At 41.1% G+C, this 22,753-nt stretch overlaps 1 protein-coding gene across 1 annotated transcript in view; it reads left to right on the top strand.

Moving 5' to 3' along the window:
• The window catches only part of tpcn3 (two pore segment channel 3), a 143,809-nt gene that overhangs the window by 6,439 nt on the left and 114,617 nt on the right, over positions 1–22,753 (top strand). The window contains exon 2 of the mRNA XM_028820525.2: positions 501–583. Within this exon, the coding sequence (XP_028676358.2) occupies positions 501–583 (83 nt within the window). The remainder of the gene's footprint in view (positions 1–500; positions 584–22,753) is intronic.

Here is a 22,753-nt window from a genome sequence, read left to right as displayed (position 1 = left end):
CACCGGAAAATCCATGGGTACTGTTGGTTTGACTTTTTGTTGCTCATTGAGACCCAAAATGAGGCACATTACCTGCATTGTGAGGGGGTGTCAGTTACGGCACTACGGCCATGTGGCGTGTTTCCCCGAGGGTGATCCAGCTCGCAAGATCCTCATTGTTGGGGACCTGAGTGGCTGGACCAGGCCAAGGGGTCGCCCACGTAACACCTGGCTGCGGCAGATAGAGGGTCATTTCCGGAGGGTAGGACTACCTGGGGGGTTGCCAACCGGGATCCCGAGTTGTTTTGTCGTGTAGTGGGTGCAGCAACGCACTGTACCAGTGCATGCTCCCCAGCTTGACTTGACTTGAGTGTTTTTATCTATTGGCAGAATAGGCTTATGATTGGGTTTGCTTAATTATTTGAATCTTTAGAACTGTCGTGTAGGTCAGAAATTGTTTTTAGATGAAGTACTTTTGACTTCTTTATACTGACATTATTTTTTTTTATTTACAATAACAGCAATTCGAGACCGCTGCTACATATGTCTCTGATGCGCAGTACAACCGGAATGTTCCCTTTGAAAAGTCTCCAGAGAGCATTAGGTAAGGGTCTTCTTGTATTGGTCACTAATTAAAGAAAAATTAAATGTCCAGTGTAACAACTTTGATTGAAACCTTTTATGGATTAAAAGAAGGTGCATGAAAAAAGTCTTCAGGGTTATTTTCACCTAAACATGAAGTTGATTTCATAAGTGTTGTATTCAAGTAAAATCATACAAATGATTTTTCCTGCTTGTTGAGCACTACGTGATCTCTTGCTTCATTTAAATAAGTTATTTATTTCTTTATTTTTGGTTTTTGTCTTGCAACTGATGCTTCCAGTGTAGGCTTTGAATCTTACACTCCTGAATTGACTTATAAAGGTTTGAGAATGTTATGCTATATGTTTTATTTATTTTATTTTTTTACTTAACACAAATGTATTGCTATTTTCTCAGATGGTTCATGCCTCTGTTCCATTGTTGGCTTCTTCTGTCAGTATTCAGTAATTATTGTACTATCAGGTCTTTGTACTGCCTATTAATAAATACTGTAATTACATTTGACTGCCATCCAGGCGATTCCCATTAAATTGGTTTGAGAAGCTCCTTGATTGGCGGTGTGGAAACCAGGGGCATGTACTGCCGCCCCACCCCGACACAGACAGGCAGAGACATGAGATTGGCACACAACACACAGTTATTTCCATGGGGAAGCTCTTTTCCCTCGCTTCCCACAGCAGCACAGTACAAATAAGCACAGCACCAAAATACACTATTCACAGTCCCTTCTTCTTTGTCTCCTTGTCGTCCGCCTCCACTCCTCCTCTTGGCAAGCTTTGTTCCTCTTCCTCCCGACTCTGGCTCCCTGAATGGAGTGAGGCGGCTCCTTTTAAGCAGACTCTGGGAGTTTTCCAGGCGGCTCATTAATCGGATCTGGAATCACTCCCAGGATGTAATGAAAGCCCCATATTGGACTCTGTAATTCCCCCTGGCAGCCCCCACAGAACTCAACTGGGCTATGCCACACTCCAACTCCCAGTGTGCCCTGTGGTAATCCATGGTGGGCTGCCCTTTAGCTCCTCGGGGGAGGTAATGCCCTGCCGATGCTATCCTTCCATCCAGCTAGTTAAACATTTTCTTCGCAATGTCATTTAAAAAATTAACTGTTAGCTTTTGTTTCTTGTCATTTGTACTGTACTTGGCACTGTGAGTTGCTAGATGTTTTAAAAAGGCTAATCTGGATATAAGCTGTTTTAGTCTTGCATACTATTAATAGTAAAGGTGAAGTAGTCCTCTTAAGGATTCTATGGGGCGCAATAAGAAGAGAGTTTTGCTTTTAGGTAAATTAAGATAGCATGACATTCCCCATTAGTCAAAGTCATAATCAGATTCTTAGATAATTCAAATTTATAATCGGTATATTTCGTGGGCCTGGACCTTGTTCTGGCAGCATTGGACATGAGGTAGGACCCAGTTCTGGACAAGGCGCCAGTCCATCGCAGTGCACACACTTGCATAGGGCCAATTTACAATCACAAACTAAATTAAGCTAATGTCTTTGATGATGTGGGAGTAAAATCTTCTCAAGCTCTACCCATACCTCACCAGTTTGTGAGCCATTGAAACATTCAGGCTAATGGTATGGTGTATGTCGAGAGTCAAGCAGGCCCTGAAAAATCATCTTTTATTTATACCCAATGTAGTGCTGGGAGGTATACCGGTTCATACCGAAAACCGTTTTTTATTTTTGTTATGATATGGATTTTTCTTATACTGCAATACCGGTTTAAATAGCCTAAACAACGTTCGGAACATGGCGCAGTGGGAAAATGTTTAAGGGGGGACCTTTTTTTTACTGGTACACCGCTAAACACGCATGCAACGGAGTACATGTGTTAGTGGAAGTATTGAGCAGTGAAAATGGACAGAGAACCTTCTGAAACTGGAGCTTTAGCAGACGATAAAGTTGAACATGATGACACAGAAGAACTTTTGCCGAAAAAAGGAGCCGTGTCTGTTGTCTGGAGATTTTGGTTTTAAAAGGTTGGATGCGAACCAAACAACTATTTACTGCAAATGCAGCGGAGCTAAAGTTGTTGCTGGAGACGGCAACACAAGCAATTTGCTGCACCACCTTAGCCGCAAACGTGCTTTGGAGTACCATAAATGTATGGAACTAAGATTGGCACCCTCCACGTCCGCAGGTAAAACTGAAAAAGCTAGAGGATACTCAAGTCAGATGTTACTGACTCATTTGCTAGAGGTACTGCCTACGACATAAAAAGCAAGCGGTGGATCGAGATAACCAACGCCATTACAATCCATATAGCTAACGTGTCAGTGGACAGAGATTGATAACATTAACAGAAAGTGTAGTTGGTTTACAAAAAATGTTTACTCTTTATTCCTTTTTCTAAGACATGTTCAGTGCAATACAACTTTTGACAAGCACCTCTGGATATTTTACCAAGTCTAAATGCCTCTTTGGATGGTTAAAAATACGTTGTCAAAATTATAGTTTAAGTTGTTTGCAAAATTTGTTCAATAAAAAGACTCTATATTTTGACTGCAACTGTCATGTAATGTGATTCCTTCTCTTCATTAGTGCCACCCCCTTGAAAACTATCACTTTATGGGGCCATGCAAACCTGGATTAATACTTGTGTGCACATTAAAATGTTTTTTGTACAATGTACAATTCTTATGACAGTGGAATAGGTTATTCTTAGCCAGTAATTGCAGTTTAAAATGTGGTTAACATCCACTCATGCATGGGGAAAAAATACCATTGAATACCGTGAAACTGGTGTAATTTTGAAAAATCCCGTGATTTAGAATTTGGGTCATACCGCCCAGCCCTAACCCAATGGCAAGCCCAAAACACACAAACCCAACAAACTAATCAAACTTTAAGGAAAATGGCACTTAACTTGACCTGCAATGCTGGTTTAACTTCAAAAACCTTTAGGAAGTGTGGAGACAAGGAACATGTCTTCATCAGCATTGTTGTGGTCTTGAAAACAAGAATTTGATGTACTACTAAGTTCTTAATTCTTCAGATGTTTACAAGTTGCTTTGTAGGGCAGGTTCGATTTCTGACAGTAATTTCTGAAGCGAGTTGTTTTGGTTTGTAACATGTGTCTGGATGTTTTCATGTGAGAAGGACCTTGCTTTAGAGACTAATAAAGATTTTTGTGCAGTCTGACTATTGCTAGTTCAAGTTAAAATGCTTTTGTATATCTGCATAAATGTTAGATAAATCTTTGTATAAATATGGAGGAAAACTCTGCATAGCCATGTGAAGCATAAACCACTTTGTTCTTATTATTATTGATTATATTCAGCGCTTATTACAGCAGGGTCTCCACAGTATCCATTCATCATAATCCCTACATTATTAAAATTACCTTGCTCCATTCTTTCCTCTGCATTCTTCCAAAATTCTATTCATTTGAATAATTTTTTTCTTGTGGTGTGGTGGTGGTCCTGAATGGAGCTTGATGAGAGTGTTTATGTTTTCTTTCAGCAGTAATGATTTCAGGCTTTTCAATAATATCTATATGTGTTCTTTCCAGATTTCCTTTCAGTGCTTAGTGTTTTAATGTGCAGCAAGGACATTTTAGCCAATCAATGCAAAATGCACATACCTCTGCGCTTGTGAATTCAAGTTAAAGGTTTGGCTTATTGGATTCTTTTGTTTTCACAAAGAAATTGTTTTGCCTGAGCTGCTGCCTCATGCTGTTAGAAGATTTCTTTTCGCTTCCTCTCCTATCCTTATCTGTAATGTTCTCCTGCTGGCTGAACATTCATGATATTAAGTCAGTGCTCATGTTCTCCACTGCCTCGCTGTAAAGAGATGTCTTTTTGTTCCTCCCAGTTAGCCCAGTAACTACCAACATTCTCCACAGTGATTGTGCAGGGAATCCTCTGTAGTTTTATGATAAAGGTACAGTAATCCCTCGCTATATCGCACTTCGACTTTCGCGGCTTCACTCTATCGCGGATTTTATATGTAAGCATATTTAAATATATATCGCAGATTTTTTGCTGGTTTGCGGATTTCTGCGGACAATGGGTCTTTTAATTTCTGGTACATGCTTCCTCAGTTGGTTTGCCCAGTTGATTTCATACAAGGGACGCTATTGGCAGATGGCTGAGAAGCTACCCAATCAGAGCGCGTATTATGTATTAAATAAAACTCCTCAAATATATTGTGAGCACAGGGGCTGTTCGCTCCCCTAGAAGATACGGCCGCTCCTCAAAAAACACTGAAAGATTACCTTCACATTGCTCTCTTCCTTGCTGGGCTTAAATGTGGCTGTTTTGTCAAGCGATATGCTTCCTGCATGGTGCTTCGCATACTTAAAAGCTCGAACAGCACGTATTGATTTTTAATTGTTTGTTTTTCTCTGTCTCTCTCACTCTCTCTGACATTCTGTGCTCCTGACGGAGGGGGTGTGAGCAGGGGGGTCTGTTCGCACCACTAGCCGATACGGACGCTCCTCTTAAAAAAAATGCTGAAAGGCTACCTTTACATTGCTCCCTTCCTAGCAGCTGCGTTGTTCGGCGGTGCTTCGCATACTTAAAAGCCAAACAGCCCTATTGATTTCTGATTGTTTGCTTTTTTTCTCTCTATCTCTCTGACGTTATCTGCTCCTGATGCGCACTCCTTTGAAGAGGAAGATATGTTTGCATTCTTTTAATTGTGAGACAGAACTGTCATCTCTGTCTTGTCATGGAGCACAGTTTAAACTTTTGAAAAAGAGACAAATGTTTGTTTGCAGTGTTTGAATAACGTTCCTGTCCCTCTACAACCTCCTGTGTTTCTGTGCAAATCTGTGACCCAAGTATGACAATATAAAAATAACCATATAAACATACGGTTTCTACTTCGCGGATTTTCACCTTTCGCGGGGGGGTCTGGAACGCAACCCCGGCGGTAGAGGAGGGATTACTGTATTGTCAAATCATTTTCTCTGGCATTTAACTCTCAAAGTTCATCTTTGAATCTAATGGTTACTCTAACTTTCTCACTTAGAATGCTACATCCTCTGCTTTCAGAACCCACTATGCTTGTACATTGGTAGTAGTTGTTAGAGTAAGATCATACAGGAACCCACCAAGGAATCGATTGGCAGGGACCCTCTGACGTGTTCTCCAGGGGAATCATGTATAAACGGTACATACTCACAAAAATGTTACCTATGCCTGTTTTCATGCTCACGTTGAGCTGTATAAAAACTAAAACTGGCATAAAGCTATGCACATTTTCACGGTAGCCTCAGACCATGCGTACGCACGTTTCTGCTTGGTTTTGTAAACGGGCAGCACCCAGCGTCAAAGCAGTTCTGCTGTTTCTGTGTGGTTTCCCTTTCTTTCTTTATATTCGCATCCATGACATGAGCTTTATCAAATACACCGAAATTAATTGCATATCGTTTACAAAGCACTTGATTGTAATCAATCTGTAACAATATAATGGTGCTCGGAATGGCCAAACTATTCCAACTACCATGGCTGCTTTAGCGTGAAGAATTAGAAGAGAGCATGTTTTTATTGATCATACTGATTTCTTGTTCCATGATGATGACTGGCTTCTAAGTTGATTTTGATTTTCAAGAGCTCTCCTCTTGGGGCAGCGTGTTGAACTAGTGCCGGCTTTACAAAGGCAGACTTTGAGGAATTGTGCTCTACTGGTACCTGCACCTTTACAAGTTTTGTACACCATCTGGTTTTTAGCCACAGGGGCTTTTCAACGTGAACTGGCTGACTGATCAGGTATTTTTCAGTCATCACTGAATCTCGCCATGCCCACCTGTATGGGATGGTATTATCTGCTTGTCATCCAGATATATAAGATTTCCTTATACTGTGGTTGAACATCAAAGCACAATTCACAGCAATGTCCAGCTTTCCAAAGGTAATCTGAGCGATTGACTGCATGCATATTACTATGAAGGCGCCTTTACAGAATAAATTTGCTTAAATAAATAGAAAGCATTTCCACTCTTTTAATGTGAAAATTATCTGTGATGTGAAAATCTCATTAATGTTGTGGTGGCATTTATAAGTGTCTTGCCAAAAATTGCAGCAGCACACTGCTCAAATGGTGTGAGCTCCAGAGTTCCGCTACCTCCTTCAGTGGTGGTGACAGACGGTGGGTTGTGACTTGCCCTTTGCACATCAACTTATAGCTGACCACTTCTTCTTCTTTTTTTTTTTTTTATTTCAGGCACTGTGCGACTTTCTGAATTTAAACTTTTGAGTGCCTCCACCACGCTGTACCACTCCATCAGTTCTTTTGTTGCTTATACCACTGCTTAAGCCACCAAATATTACATTTCTTCCTTACCTCCGCTTCACTGAGCAGTACCTCGTTTTTACTTTTCTGAAAGTCTTCTTTTTTACAAGTGCTTTTGCCATTGTCTTTTGATAAAACATTGAAAGGAAGGGGCAATTTATATTGAGTTGCATATTAAAATATTCAAACTTATGGAAGGAGTCTGGGTGGGGCTGCAGGCATGTGTATGTACGTTTAAAATTCATGTTGATTGGGATTTATAAAGGGGAAGTGCATGGAACTTTGCTTACAAACCATTTTATGGATCTGAATTTTTTTCTGCATACACACATTTCTAGCTTTGCCCCCGTATGCCAAGTTTTAGTGTGAATTCTATTCAAGACGTTCTGCATGAGGACACTGCTCCTTTTATTTTGACGTTTACACCCATAATTAACAAGATTGGGGAGACTGTAAATCTTGTTGCAATTGTTATCTCTTGACGCTTGGTAGAGTGTTTTAAAATGTTCTGACTTGTAACTTGGCCCTACATAATAGCTGATACCCATCTTGCTTTTGTGGTGTGGAATTTAATAATGTTCATGGATTATCTGGGTTAGAAACGCTGTGCGCACCAAGCATTCTGCAGACTCTTGAATTCCCCTTTTATGAATGTGTCTGCATGCTTGTTTTAGATACTACTGTATAGGATATCATCCTTATATCTATTATTGAGAAGATTTTCCCGTAAATGTTAAGAAGTTTAATTGTTCTATTCTGCCTGATAGATCAAGAATGAAACAAAGCAGTCCTATATAAATTTAATTGAAGTGCTCCTTTCTTCCGTATTGTCAAGCTAATTTTCCACAGCCCATGAAGCAGATCTTGACAGTTCTTGCATACCTTGCGGTGAACGCCACTGGTGACCTCTACCCCTCCTTCTTTATTCTTCCTCTTAGACTTCTTCTCTGAGATGGTTCACTGATGTTTAGCTCCTTTTTAGGTGCTTTTACTTCTCTAATTTTTGGGTTTCTGCTATTTTTTGTTTTATATTTTTATATGGTCCCTGATAGACCTTTACTCTCAAGCATCCCATTTCCTCACCCTTCTGTGTGTTAATATTCCTTGGTCCAGTTTGTTCTTAATTGTGTTTGAAATGTGTTTGGGGTCATTATCATGATGAAAGATGAAGTTCTTCCCAAGAAGTAATTTTTAGCACAATGTATCAAAATCTGTTTATATTTCTCAGCATGTAACAGCCTGGATTTTAATTGTTTTATTGTTAGTTTATTAAGGAGACTTCTCATTTTTCCATCATTTTTTGTATTTCAGTATATTTTAGTTTAATTGAATTCATGAATTATTTAATTTTTATAATTAATTAAAATATTGAATAAACAATAGCACCTGTGTTGGTGCCATTTTCCAAAATCATTAATTTTTCTCTTTTCTAAGAACACCGTGAAAATGTTTTGTGAATATGAGCAGATCAACATTACTGAGACCCTCACCTTTCTTTACTTTCAGATACTTTAGATAGATAGTTTTAAATAGCGAATCAATTAAAATTAAGGCGAAAGTATTAATTAGCAGCAAAGACTGGTCACTAATTAACATAAGGCTCATTTATAAAACGTGTGTACGCAACTTCTCACACAAATGTGTGGAAAAACTTTACGGGGAAATGTGTATATATTTACTGCAACTCTGACCCATCTGTACGAAACCTTTTGGAGAAACTAGGAAAGGACGACACCCTTGATGAAGTAGGGAAATGGAGTCAAATCAGATAAATGGCAACTTGCCCGCATAATAGTAAACATTGTCCAGCTGTTATTATAATGTGTTTCAACATAACAAACATATTAAAGCTCAAATGTGACTGATATGATTCCCTTTTAAAAGGATCAGTGCTGCATAGATATGTTTTGTTTTTTCCATGAGTTCAGACTGCTTGTTCTCACTTCTCGCTGAACTGATGACAGTGTGTCAGGAATATGTCAACCAAGCTTCACTCCATCATGCCAGCTGTGCTAGAAGCCTTTAACTGACCAACAAAGTTCTACATCCAGTTTTCATATGGTGTGGGTGCAATTACAGTATATACTGTATAACAAGTCGTTACCAACATAAAAGGGTAATTTGCACCAGTGTCCATTTTCTTAATGTAATCGGAGCACTATATTGCACTCATATTGAAATAAAGGAACCTAGCGAGAATGAAGTTGCTTTTCTCAACCATAAGCAGTTATATTCTATTAACATGCAAGTCCTCTGTGATGCCAAAATAAGACTGACAATCGTCAGGACAGCTCTGGCATAATACCTGTGGACCACAGGTGGTATACCAGCCACCCAAACACCTGACACAACAGACACAGACACAAGTGCTGTAAAACAGAAGGCTTTTATTCTGTGGGAAACGTTTTCCAGTCGTTTCCCACTAGCACCAATCACTGTACAACCCAGGAATACAGCACACAGAACTTCTTCATTCTCTTTCTTTCCTTCCTTCCTTTCTTCCTTTCAACTCCTCCACAGGCAAACTTCGTCCCCCTTCCTCCCGACTCTGTCTCGTCTCTGTGAGGCAGCTGGCTCCTTTTTAAGCCACACTTGGGAGCACTACATGTGGCTCGTTAGAAAGGTCTGGAATTGCTCCCAGGTGTGGCTGAAACCCAAAGTAGGGCTCTGCAGCTCCCACAGCTCCCCCTGGCAGCATCCACAAAACCCAATAGGGCTGCGCCGACAAATAGTAATTCCCGGTCAGAACTTCTAGGAATCCGAAGGGCGCCCTTCAATAGCCATCTCCCCTATCCTTCCTTTAAGGAGGCATCACGACCGGGTAAAGATGCCAGCCATCCCTCACATACTGCATTAAAACAAGGCATCGCCAATTAAAAATGCCATTTGCTATTTATTCCTCCAACCATTACACACACTGTCACTCTGTCGGTGAGTAGTGATCTGCTTTGTCAACAGAGATCTCAACTTTTTTTTTTTTTTTGTTAATTTCAGGCATGGCGTGGCTGGATCTCACTGCATTTACAGCAGTGGTAACATCTGGCCATTCAACATATGCTGATAGGTCATTTGCTTGCTGCTAATTTTGAAATGAGAACTTATCTCGTACCATTGGATGTGTCATGTGGCTGCACTACCAACTGATGAAGGGCATCATGATTACTTATGTATGAGGTTGATTAGCATGGTCCAAATATGGTTGTTTCGGGGTGAAACTGGGTGGAGTTTGAGGCACATTCATGAATCCACATTTACAAGATGATTGTGATCATTATCCAACCCGCTATATCCTAACTACAGGGTCACGGGGGTTTGCTGGAGCCAATCCCAGCCAACACAGGAAACAAACCCCAGGCAGGGCGCCAGCCCACTGCAGGGCACACACACACACACACACACACATACACACACACACACATCCACACACACTAGGGACAATTTAGAATCGCCAATGCCCCTAACCTGCATGTCTTTGGACTGTGGGAGGAAACCCACACAGACACGGGGAGAACATGCAAACTCTACACAGGGAGGACCCGGGAAGCGAACCCAGGTCTCCTTACTGCAAGGCAGCAGTGCTATAAAGGGTAAATTGCGTAGTAATGTGCATATGCCAGGATTTATAAATCTGATGTTTTTCTTCGCACATGCGTATTTTCACTCTTGAAATCGCACATAGCTTTATAAATGAATGTCAAGGATCAGAGTATGAGAGCCCTGCCTTAGATTAGATGCATTAGACAAATGTACAATAAGTATAAGCCTGCTGGTTCAAGCTATGGCTCTAGTTCACAGAGCATTTATAGGTGAGTTCTTTAAATCTACTAATTTATAATCTCATTTATATACATTTATTTATATATATATATATATATATATATATATATATATATATATATATATTTATTTATTTATACATTGCATCCGGAAAGTCTTCACAGCGCATCACTTTTTCCACATTTTGTTATGTTACAGCCTTATTCCAAAATGGATTAAATTCATTTTTTTCCTCAGAATTCTACACACAACACCCCATAATGACAATGTGAAAAAAGTTTTACTTGAGGTTTTTGCAAATTTATTAAAAATAAAAAAAACTGAGAAATCACATGTACATAAGTATTCACAGCCTTTGCCATGAAGCTCAAAATTGAGCTCAGGTGCATCCTGTTTCCCCTGATCATCCTTGAGATGTTTCTGCAGCTTCATTGGAGTCCACCTGTGGTAAATTCAGTTGACTGGACATGATTTGGAAAGGCACACACCTGTCTATATAAGGTCCCACAGTTGACAGTTCATGTCAGAGCACAAACCAAGCATGAAGTCAAAGGAATTGTCTGTAGACCTCCGAGACAGGAATGTCTTGAGGCACAAATCTGGGGAAGGTTACAGAAAAATTTCTGCTGCTTTGAAGGTCCCAATGAGCACAGTGGCCTCCATCATCTGTAAGTGGAAGAAGTTCGAAACCACCAGGACTCTTCCTTGAGCTGGCCGGCCATCTAAACTGAGTGATCAGGGGAGAAGGGCCTTAGTCAGGGAGGTGACCAAGAACCCGATGGTCACTCTGTCAGAGCTCCAGAGGTCCTCTGTGGAGAGAGCAGAACCTTCCAGAAGGACAACCATCTCTACAGCAATCCACCAATCAGGCCTGTATGGTAGAGTGCCAAGACAGAAGCCACTCCTTAGTAAAAGGCACATGGCAGCCCGCCTGGAGTTTGCCAAAAGGCACCTGAAGGGCTCTCAGACCATGAGAAAGAAAATTCTCTGGTCTGATGAAACAAAGATTGAACTCTTTGGCGTGAATGCCAGGCGTCATGTTTGGAGGAAACCAGGCACCGCTCATCACCAGGCCAATACCATCCCTACAGTGAAGCATGGTGGTGGCAGCATCATGCTGTGGGGATGTTTTTCAGCGGCAGGGACTGGGAGACTAGTCAGGATAAAGGGAAAGATGACTGCAGCAATGTACAGAGACATCCTGGATGAAAACCTGCTCCAGAGCGCTCTTGACCTCAGACTGGGGTGATGGTTCATCTTTCAGCAGGACAACGACCCTAAGCACACAGCCAAGATATCAAAGGAGTGGCTTCAGGACAACTCTGTGAATGTCCTTGAGTGGCCCAGCCAGAGCCCAGACTTGAATCCGATTGAACATCTCTGGAGAGATCTTAAAATGGCTGTGCACCAACGCTTCCCATCCAACCTGATGGAGCTTGAGAGGTGCTGCAAAGAGGAATGGGCGAAACTGGCCAAGGATAGGTGTGCCAAGCTTGTGGCATCATATTCAACAAGACTTGAGGCTGTAATTGCTGCCAAAGGTGCATCGACAAAGTATTGAGCAAAGGCTGTGAATACTTATGTACATGGGATTTCTCAGTTTTTTTATTTTTAATAAATTTGCAAAAACCTCAAGTAAACTTTTTTCACGTTGTCATTATGGGGTGTTGTGTGTAGAATTCTGAGGAAAAAAATGAATTTAATCCATTTTGGAATAAGGCTGTAACATAACAAAATGTGGAAAAAGTGATGTGCTGTGAATACTTTCTGGATGCACTGTATATACAGTATATACTCATATATAAAGTATAATCTACTCGTACTACTAGTCGTTTACAGGTAGAATTTAAAATAAGTGATGTTACGTGAAGTGTGTTGGGAGGATGATCACTATACAAAGGGTGTAATTTTAAAATAAAGTTTCACAGGCATTGCAATCATTCCCACTTTAAAAAATGATTTATTGTTGCTGCCTACTTTGGGATCTTGTAGTTTGATTTGTTTTATGTTATTTATTAAGTTGTTTTTTTTTTTTGTTGTGCAGCTTTTTCTTTTTAAAAAATAGTATGTGTCCAGATTCAAGAATAAAGAGGTTGGATGACAAGGATTTGCATTTTTACTAAGGCCCTATTTAACCAATCTCCTTCATTGCACACTTTAGGTTGATGGCTGGTATGGGATCTCTGATTTTATTGTCAGAAATTTATTTATTATTTTGTCTTCCTTTGCTGGTTTGAAATTTAGGTCAAAGTTTAGAACTGCTTCCTTTATGCAAATGTCAGTTGTACGTGATTACTGAAGGACAAGATAAAAGAAATTCTTACAGGCAGTTTGTTATTCTTGTTTCGGTTTAGTACTTTTTATATACAGACTGGGGGTGTCCTGGTGGTGCTGCTTCGTAGATCCACAGTCTTGAGTCTGTGTTTGATCGGTGTGTTCAGGGTTGTTGTCCCCAGTGCTACCAGGATAGCCTCCTGCTCTGCAAAACCGTGATTTGGATTAAGCAGGTTTGAGAATATTATGTTAATGTTATTTACAATCAAGACATGCTGCTTTCTCTTCCTGATGATAGGAAATATAACATTAATTATTCTTATGAAACCAGCTAAGGCCAGTGTATTAGCATATCGGAATCAGAATCAGAGTCAGAATCAGCTTTATTGGCCAAGTATATGTACACATACAAGGAATTGGACTCCGGTTTTACCTAGTATTGTCCCTGATGCTGTGAGATTAACTTAAGTGTTCATGAGAGTGATGGCCTGAGGAAAGAAACTGTTCACATGTCTGGTAGTTTTGGCGTACAGTGCTCTGTAGTGCCTACCAGAGGGAAGAAGTTGAAAAAGGTTGTAACCATGGGTGTGATGGGTCTGCAATGATGTTTTCTGCCCATTTCCTGACTCGAGATCTGTATATGTCTTGAATGGACTGCAGATCAACACCAATGATTTTTTCTGCAATCCTGACTGTCCGTTGAAGTCTGTTCCTGTCCTGTTTTGTGGCTGAGTCAAACCAGACTGTGATAGATGAACAGAGAACAGACTGGATTACTGCAGAGTAAAATTGGATGAGCAGCTCCTGAGGCAGGTTGAACTTCCTGAGCTGGTGCAGGAAGTACAACCTCTGCTGGGCCTTTTTAACAATTGTGTTTATGTTTAGTTCCCACTTTAGGTCCTGGGAAATTGTGGATCCCAGAAACCTAAAGTTTTCCACAGCAGACACAATGCTGTTGAGTAGTGTGAGAGGGGGCAGCACTGGGGGGCTCCTCCTGAAGTCCACTGTCATCTCCACAGTTTTAAGCTTGTTCAGCTCCAGGTTGTTTTGACCGCACCAGAGGGCTAGCTGTTCGACCTCTCATCTGTATACAGACTCGTCACTGTCCTTGATGAGGCCAATGACTGTCATATCATCTGCGAACTTCAGGATTTTAACAGACGGGCCTCTTGAGGTGCAGTCATTTGTGTAGAGGGAGAAGAGCAGAGGAGAGAGGACACATCCCTGGGGGGCGCCAGTGCTGACTGTTCGTGTGCTGGATGTGATTTTTCCCAGTCTCACTTGCTGCTTCCTATCTGTCAGGAAGTTTGTGATCCACTGGGAGATGGGAGCTGGTACAGTGAGCCAAGTGAGTTTGGTGTGGAGGACTTCTGGAATGATAGTATTGAACGCCGAGCTGAAGTCCACAAACAGGATCCTAGCATATGTCCCTGGAGAGTCGAGATGTTGCAGGATGTAGTGCAGTCCCATGTTGATTGCATCATCCACTGACCTGTTTGCTCGGTAAGCAAACTGTAGGGGGTCAAGCAGGGGGCCTGTAATGTCCTTCAGGTAGGTCAACACCAGTCTTTCAAAGGATTTCATGACCACAGACGTCAGGGCGACTGGCCTGTAGTCATTTAACCCTGCGATGGAGGTTTTCTTTGGAACCGGGATAATTGTGGAACGCTTAAGGCAGGAGGGAACTTCACATAGCTCCAGGGATCTGTTGAAGATCTGTGTAAATATGGGGGCCAGCTGATCAGCACAGACTTTAAGACAGGAGGGTGACACACCATCTGGACCTGGTGCCTTCCTGATCTTCTGTCACCTGAAGAGTTGACTCACGTCCCCTTCACAGATCCTGAGTGCAGGTATGGTACAACAAAGGGTAGAAAAGCTGTAGTGTGTGAAGCAGGACTTCATGTTCAGGAGTGTGTCACTTGAGTATGCCACAGCTGAGATAGCAGTGGAAAGATTGGGTTTGGCAACTCTGCCCTTTTCAAGCTCCACAATGTGTGGCGGTGATCTGGTGGAGAGAACAATTTCCATGCTTCGTTAGAGTGTATGAAAAAAAATTAAAAATGTTCAGTAACTAAATGACCAAAGAGCTAAGTGGGGGTACAGGAGCTACCGCTGTTGGTGGTTTAAAGAAATTCTGTTTACTGTGGGCACTTTGTGGTCTCTCTTCAGAGGTGCACTTGGCCTCCTTTTGCAGAGACACCCTGTTTAAGTAATGTTGAAATGTGTGCCGGCAGTTTACTCGATCTTTTCCATTCATAACCAAAACCCTCTCTTTACTATTTAAGACCGTTCGTGGTTAAGGCTGTATTCGGTGAACTTTTAATAACATACTTTTGCAATTAATTTTAATTGTAATTGTAACTGGGAGCTTATCTAAAAAGAATTGCACTTAAATCTTATTGAGAATTTACTGTAAAACTAGGAATAACAGCAAGCAGAATACAGGCCTATTTGTAGCTTGCCATTCCTTTTTAAATATAGTTTTGTGTGGCTGTGTATTTTTAGTGACAAAGAGACTCTGTTGTTATGAGACCGAGTTTTATTTATTTTTTTCTTAACTGTTTTGAACTGTAGATTCCATTGCCGCATAGAGCCTTGGGTGTGACGTACAATTACAGAGCCTTTACAAAGTATTCACCCCCTCAGATGTTTTTACATTTTATTATTGCACTGCATTGAATCACAATGGATTTCATTTGGGGTTTTTGACATTGATCAGCAGGAAAAGGCTCTTTAAAGGATTTTTCAAGTGAGTTATTTCTTCACAATCAAGATATTTATTAATTTGAAATTGTGTACATGAAATTGTGTTCTGAGGTGTAATATATATTTTTTTTAATAAATTTTAAAATATACATAACCTGCTGTTGTCTTCTTATATAATACGCTACAGTGGTTGTCCATTTGTCTGTCCAGGATTTTAAATCTCCTGTAGCTCACAAGCTGTTTGACCTATTGACCTAAAATTTGATACACATATACTACGTGATGTCGACTATCCACTTTCGGGGTGATGATTGACCTCCAAGGTTATTCCTCTTTTTATTTTTTATTTTATTGTAGATTCAATTCTCGGCAGCGGCCAGCAGGGTGGCCGTTCGGCGCGTGTGTACGGGCGCCTTTCTCATTCCCTGCCACATTTGCCATCACTTCTATTACCTCTTCATATCTTAAGTCTTCAATCTGCCTCAAGAATGATTTAAGTGCCAGCTTATGTGAAAAATTAAGGAAAACGTACTAAGTAATTACAACACAAACACTGACTTAATCAGCAAGCAGCAAGCGCATCAACCTCTGGGCAAACGAATGCTAAACATACAGAGAAAGAGAATGAAAACTAGGAATGCTCAAGTCAAGTGTATTCTGTTACTGGTGTTTTCGAATGGAGGCGAAAGGTACCGGGATCTCAATGAGAAAAGAAAATGCCTTAAAATTTACCAAATACATTCATTTTTCAAGCCAAAAGTGTTATGTGGGAAATGGATTTGTTAAGATTATGAAATAATGTATTGCTTGGCATCAAAGTTCACTTTCATTTGCAGTCTGCCATGTCATATAATATTGGGAAAAGCAATTGATCTTCTGTACTGGTCTTGGTCAGTTTACAGTGCTTTGTATTCTAAGTGTGATCTGTAAGTTTTGTAAGCTTCCTTTTAAATTGAATGGCAATTGAACACCAGTGAGAAGTTTTAAACATTTTAAAGTGGTTTCTTTAAAAGCAATAGTGGTTAAAATGTAGTTCTATTGACAGTGACTGTGGTATACCTCATCTCTAAAGGAGGGAATGTCCCCTTTAGGAGTCTTGTATACATCTAATAAACACTGTAGGTGCCAGGGTGGATGGACTGGCATCCTAACCAGATTGGCAGCTGGTACCTTTCCTAGCCATAAAAGATGTAATTAAAAGATAGGAAAGGACTGTCTCTTGGCACCATGTAGCCCCCAGTATGCCAGATGGCAGCATCCCCTAGGTAGATCTCCCATTTGTACACACTCAGGGTAGGCACCTTGGGAATTGTAGTCCTGATGGACAGCCCTGTCATGGTATGTGGGTGCTGCCAGAGAGAGCAGTGATGAGAGGACTCACACACTTTGAGAAGATTCCATCTGACCCTGAAGCGCTTCCAGTTTGTATTCATGTGGCACCGGAAGTAAACCCAGGTCTGGCCTAATAGAAGCCGCTTGACCTCATCCAGGGCTGTTGGAGTCGAAAATTTCTATTGGAATCGTGCTTGTGAGTGCTGTAATTTGGAGAAATAACCTGAAAAGTGCATTTTGTGCAACAAAATTCACTTTATTTGAAACCTGTGCCTGGAGTCTAGGGCTCTAGAGTGCCCCCTGTTAGTCATAACACATTTCAAAATGTATCCCCTGCCAGTCAAGTCGATGAATTTTGTGAGGTAAAGATAGAGGTGATGATTTTGAGTTCAAAACTTAAGTTGAATTTCTAGTTGTTGCTTGTAGCAGTTCATGTTTTGATATACTTAGAGTTAAGCTGTATGGCTCTTCACCATGTAAGCAGGGACCCCTCATCTAAAATAAATCATTGGTTTGTCATTTTGTGTCCTAAGGGTTGTCTGTAGCTGCACATTTTATTCAAATCAGTTTCCTAAGTAATGAACAGCTCTTAATTTTAATTAAACTTCTTATTTAATTAGTTGGGAGTGTTCCTATTGTCATTCTGCAGGTCACAAAGAAATGCTGTGTGTGGTTTATGTTTCTCAAAAAATAATACAAGTTTTTATTTTTATAGCTTTTACTACACATGACAAAAACGTTTCTATAAAATTTGATTGGTTAATTGTGATATCCTAAATAGTGATATCTGCACGGAGCGGACATTCACAGAGATAGGCTACAGAGGAATTGCTGTTTTAGTGACTTTTCCATTTGTGTGATCATTAGCAAGCAAATTATCAAACCCTAACCTAACTCTAACCCTAACTTTATTAATTTGTTGACTAAGATCATGATCATTCTAAAATTAAAAGGTTAAATTCTGATATTATAATTAAAACACTATTAGGTGTTTCAGAATTAATATACTGTAATAAAAAGTATGCCTGTTTAATTAAAATAGGAGCCTAGTTCAATGTAAGAATTATTTAGAGTGACATTTTGCTGTACTAGTTAGTGTGTTTCCACAAAGCGATTGGATGGGTGTGGTATTGTTCTGTGCTTGCAACTGCAAAGCTGTGGTTGTGGCATTGACTAAACCACAGAACTTTATCTTTACTCACCTTATTTTGTATTTCACAAAGGTACTGTTCAAGATATGATGTGCTAAGAAAACCTTTCATTAAAGTGAAGAATTCACTTGGGCTCGGGGAAACTAGAGGGATGCTTCACTCATGAACCAGCAGTCCCGAAGCACGTGTTAGTTCCAAAAGTACTTCCACAAATGCCCACTAGAGTGGGGTATACTGCCAAACCCTGACTAGAAGAAGTGCAAATGCAGGATCTTTATAAATGTTTTCTTCTTCTTCTTCGTCTTCTTTTTCTTCTTCTTTTTTTTTTGGGGAACTACAGCAGATGTAGTAAGAGTGACAGCAAGAAGGGTGCTTGGACTGACATGTAGACAGAAGAAGTATGAAAGGGAAACCTGGTGGTGGAATAGGGAAGTACAGGAGAGTATACAGAGGAAGAGGATGGCGAAGAAGAAGTGGAATAGTCTGATAGATGCAGAAAGTAGACAAGAGTACAAGGAGATAAGGCATAAGGTGAAGAGAGAGGTGGCGAAGGCTAAAGAAAAGGCGTATGATGAGTTGTATGAGAGGTTGGACACTTAGAAAGGAGAAAAGGACCTGTGGGCTAGACAGAGGGACCGAGCTGGGAAAGATGTGCAGCAGGTTAGAGTGATAAAAGATAAAGATGGAAACGTACTCACAAGCGAAGAGAATGTGTTGAGCAGCTGGAAAGAGTACATTGAGAGACTGATGAATGAAGAGAACGAGAGAGAGAAGAGGTTGGATGATGTGAAGATAGTGCATCAGGAAGTGCAACAGATTAGCAAGGAGGAAGTGAGGACAGCTATGAAGAGGATGAAGAATGGAAAGGCCGTTGGTCCAGATGACATACCTGTGGAAGCATGGAGGTGTTTAGGAGAGAGTTTTTAACCAGATTGTTTAAAGGAATCTTGAAAAGCGAGAGGATGCCTGTGGAGTGGAGAAGAAGTGTACTGGTGCCGATATTTAAGAATAAAGGGGATGTGCAGAGCTGTAGTAACTACAGGGGGATAAAATTGATGAGCCACAGCATGAAGTTATGGGAAAGAGTAGTTGAAGCTCGGTTAAGAAGTGAGGTGATGATTAGTGAGCAGCAGGATGGTTTCATGCCAAGAAAGAGCACCACAGATGTGATGTTTGCTCTGAGGATGTTGATGGAGAAGTTTAGAGAAGGCCAGAAGGAGTTGTATTGCGTCTTTGTGGATATGGAGAAAGCATATGACAGGGGGCCTCGAGGGGAGCTGTGGTATTGTATGAGGAAGTCGGGAGTGGAAGAGAAGTACATAAGACTTGTACGGGATATGTACGAGGGAAGTGTGTTTGTGGTGAGGTCTGCGGTAGGAGTGACGGATGCATTCAATGTGGAGGTGGAATTACATCAGGGATCGTCTCTGAGCCTTTTCTTATTTGCAATGGTGATGGACAGGTTGACAGATGAGATTTGACAGGAGTCCCCGTGGACTATGATGTTTGCTGATGACATTGTGATCTGTAGCGAGAGTAGGGAGCAGGTTGAGGAAACCCCGAAGAGGTGGAGATATGAGAAGTGAGGAATGAAGGTCAGTAGGAACACCAAGACAGAATACGTGTGTAAATGAGAGGGAGGTCAGTGGAATTGTGAGGATGCAGGGAGTAGAGCTGGCGAGGGTGGAGGAGTTTAAATACTTGGAATCAACAGTACAGAATAACAGGGATTGTGGAAGAGAAGTGAAAAAGAGAGTACAGGCAGGGTGGAGTGGGTGGAGAAAAGTGTCAGGAGTAATTTGTGACAGACGGGTATCAGCAAGAGTGAAAGGGAAGGTCTACAGGATGGTAGTGAGACCAGCTATGTTATATGAGTTGGGGACAATGGCACTGACCAAAAAACAGGAGACAGAGCTGGAGGTGGCAGAGGTAAAGATGCTAAGGTTTGCAAGTCCCAACATAGAATCCAAATAGAGTGTTCAGAAAAATGGAGCAAGAGGGTCAAATGTTTAAAATAAACAAAAGGCACATGCAAATAAAAACACAAGTGAACTCGCCAACTCCAGAGCGCATTCACAATGAACCTCCAGGAACTGTGAGAGACCCTCCTGATTTACAAAATTGGGGGCAGTCTATGACAGTGATTGGCAGATGCCCCTCCTCTTAGGGGGACCACAACATAACTAAGATATTGAAACATAAAACACAATCCGTAGCTGATAAACATCCATCCATCCATCCATCCATTTTCCAACCCGCTGAATCCGAACACAGGGTCACGGGGGTCTGCTGGAGCCAATCCCAGCCAACACAGGGCACAAGGCAGGGAACCAATCCTGGGCAGGGTGCCAACCCACCGCAGGACACACACAAACACACCCACACACCAAGCACACACTAGGGCCAATTTAGAATCGCCAATCCACCTAACCTGCATGTCTTTGGACTGTGGGAGGAAACCGGAGCGCCCGGAGGAAACCCACGCAGACACGGGGAGAACATGCAAACTCCACGCAGGGAGGACCCGGGAAGCGAACCCGGGTCCCCAGGTCTCCCAACTGCGAGGCAGCAGCGCTACCCACTGCGCCACCGTGCTGCGCTGATAAACATGAATACAATTAATTCATACAAAAGGCTAAAAGATGACATAACACAAGTAATCCTGGCTGAGATATGACAGCTTCATCTATGCCTATGGTGAGTGACTCCGGTATACAAAAGTAAGGAGTAATTAAAATGCAGTCGAGCGGTCAGTGTGCTTTAGATATTGAGATGCAGACTTGCAAGGACCTCTGAACTCCTTTGCACTGCTTTAAGCTACCAAGTAATATGAGTATGCCATTGAATAAGCAGACATGTCATTGAACCACTCACTGCGCCTTTAATTTGATGGGCATTTTCATCACAGTTCTTTACTTCTTTAATTATATTTGTGGATTACTAGGAATGTGGTGTTTTGAACATATATACGGCCTCATAAAGACCTTCTTTTCTTTGCCAGTGCACAGTGCACTGTTGTTAATGTCATGGAAGATCCCACAAAGCTATCTTTCATTACTAAACTCTCCTCACTCTGCTTGGCAGTTTTCTCCAAATGCCTAGCTTCTGTTATTTTTTTCACTACTAAAGTTCGAGTTTTGACCACATTGTATTTCGTGGGGCAATTAACAAGGAAGACATTGAGACAAACAACAAGATATGGTCGTGTGTGAAAGGGAGTCTTTGACAAGTACAGCGCATAACCGAGAGTGTGCCTGTTGGTATGTGACTAGGGAAGTGAACTTTGCAAAGCTTGACAATGCCTTTGAAATGAAATGGTCTTCCTGTAACGTCTTGTCAATGTTGAAAATAGATATGTTGTATAATGGAGTGCTTAGTCATATGCAGGCTCTTTTAGCTTTTAAAAATGCTCAAATGAAACAATTAACATACAAAATTCAAAAAACGTAATCTTTATTTTAAGTTAACTTTAAGCTTACTCACCAGAGTATTGAGTTGCCCTTTTTCCTGCTAATATATTTTCATTTGTAAGGAAACACCCATCAGGAATGGGTTAAGTACTATTACAGGATCCTCATTTCCTGGACAGAGCAATGCATTTGGAAACACCAGCTGATTAGCAGATTTACTGAATTTCATTGTGCTTCCTAACAAACAAATTGTCACTAAAGGACACAGTGAGGAAGCAGAAATGTTTTCAAATTTGCACTGGCTTATCATTTATATTTGTTAATTTTTGTTCCACTGTGATTCTTATTCCTACTCGGATTCCTGTAATTCATAGGGTGTAAGTGGTAAATTCTTTTTATTATTTGAGTGTTCCTCTTTTCAACCCTGCATATGCTGGGTTCATGTCCAAGTGTCTGTTAATGGCATTTTCATTTGATAGCCATGATTCAGCCAGCTCTCTGGTACTCTTAGTGTTAGCCCTGAATTTTACTTGCACCATGTCCCAGTTAAACGTGCGTCCGGTAGAACTTGTATGTGTGTATATCCGAGACTGTGGGTCCTTCTTTCTTAAGGCATTGTGATGTTCCTGTAAATGAAAACACCATTAACACACACTTGGACTTGAATCCAGCATATGCAGGCTTAAAACCTCTGAACACCACCTTATTAATCCACCCCCTTTCCCCCTTTCTACCCCCCTTTTGCTATATAGTGCCTTTATATATACTAGGGGGCTATGCCCCCTGCTCGCTTCGCTCACCAACCCCCGAGTTTAGTTCACCAGATATAAAATTTAAAGGGATTATTTTCATTTCATTCATTTTTTTTATTTCTTGACTAGCCATGTGCGCCCAACTACATTGCGCGTGTTAAAGTTATCTGTGAAGGGCTCCCTGTTTAAACGCGGCTGCCAGTCATGAACTGGGCCCTTTGTCACACAGCATTATGATTTTTTATAAGGGAAACAAAATTACAAAACAGAACCCCTTGGACATTGATTTGATAGTAACGGCCTACTCAGAATCACTGTCCGAATAGTAATTATGTGGTGGTGTAGGAGCATTTCTGCTTCTCTCCGTTCACAGTCCGTCTCGTTTTCACGATGCTGTCGTTTCCTCTCACGATCTCTTCTCAACCTTTCTCCAATCTCGCAGGTTGCTTTGTGGCAATCCAAAGAGTAAGGCAATATACACGGAGCAATGGTTATAAAAGGGGGACACATAGGTATCCAGGCTCT

Source organism: Erpetoichthys calabaricus, chromosome 15, assembly GCF_900747795.2.
Source record: "Erpetoichthys calabaricus chromosome 15, fErpCal1.3, whole genome shotgun sequence".
NCBI lineage: Eukaryota > Metazoa > Chordata > Cladistia > Polypteriformes > Polypteridae > Erpetoichthys > Erpetoichthys calabaricus.
Note: the sequence above shows the minus strand (reverse complement) of the source record. Positions and strands in the feature narration are given on the sequence as shown.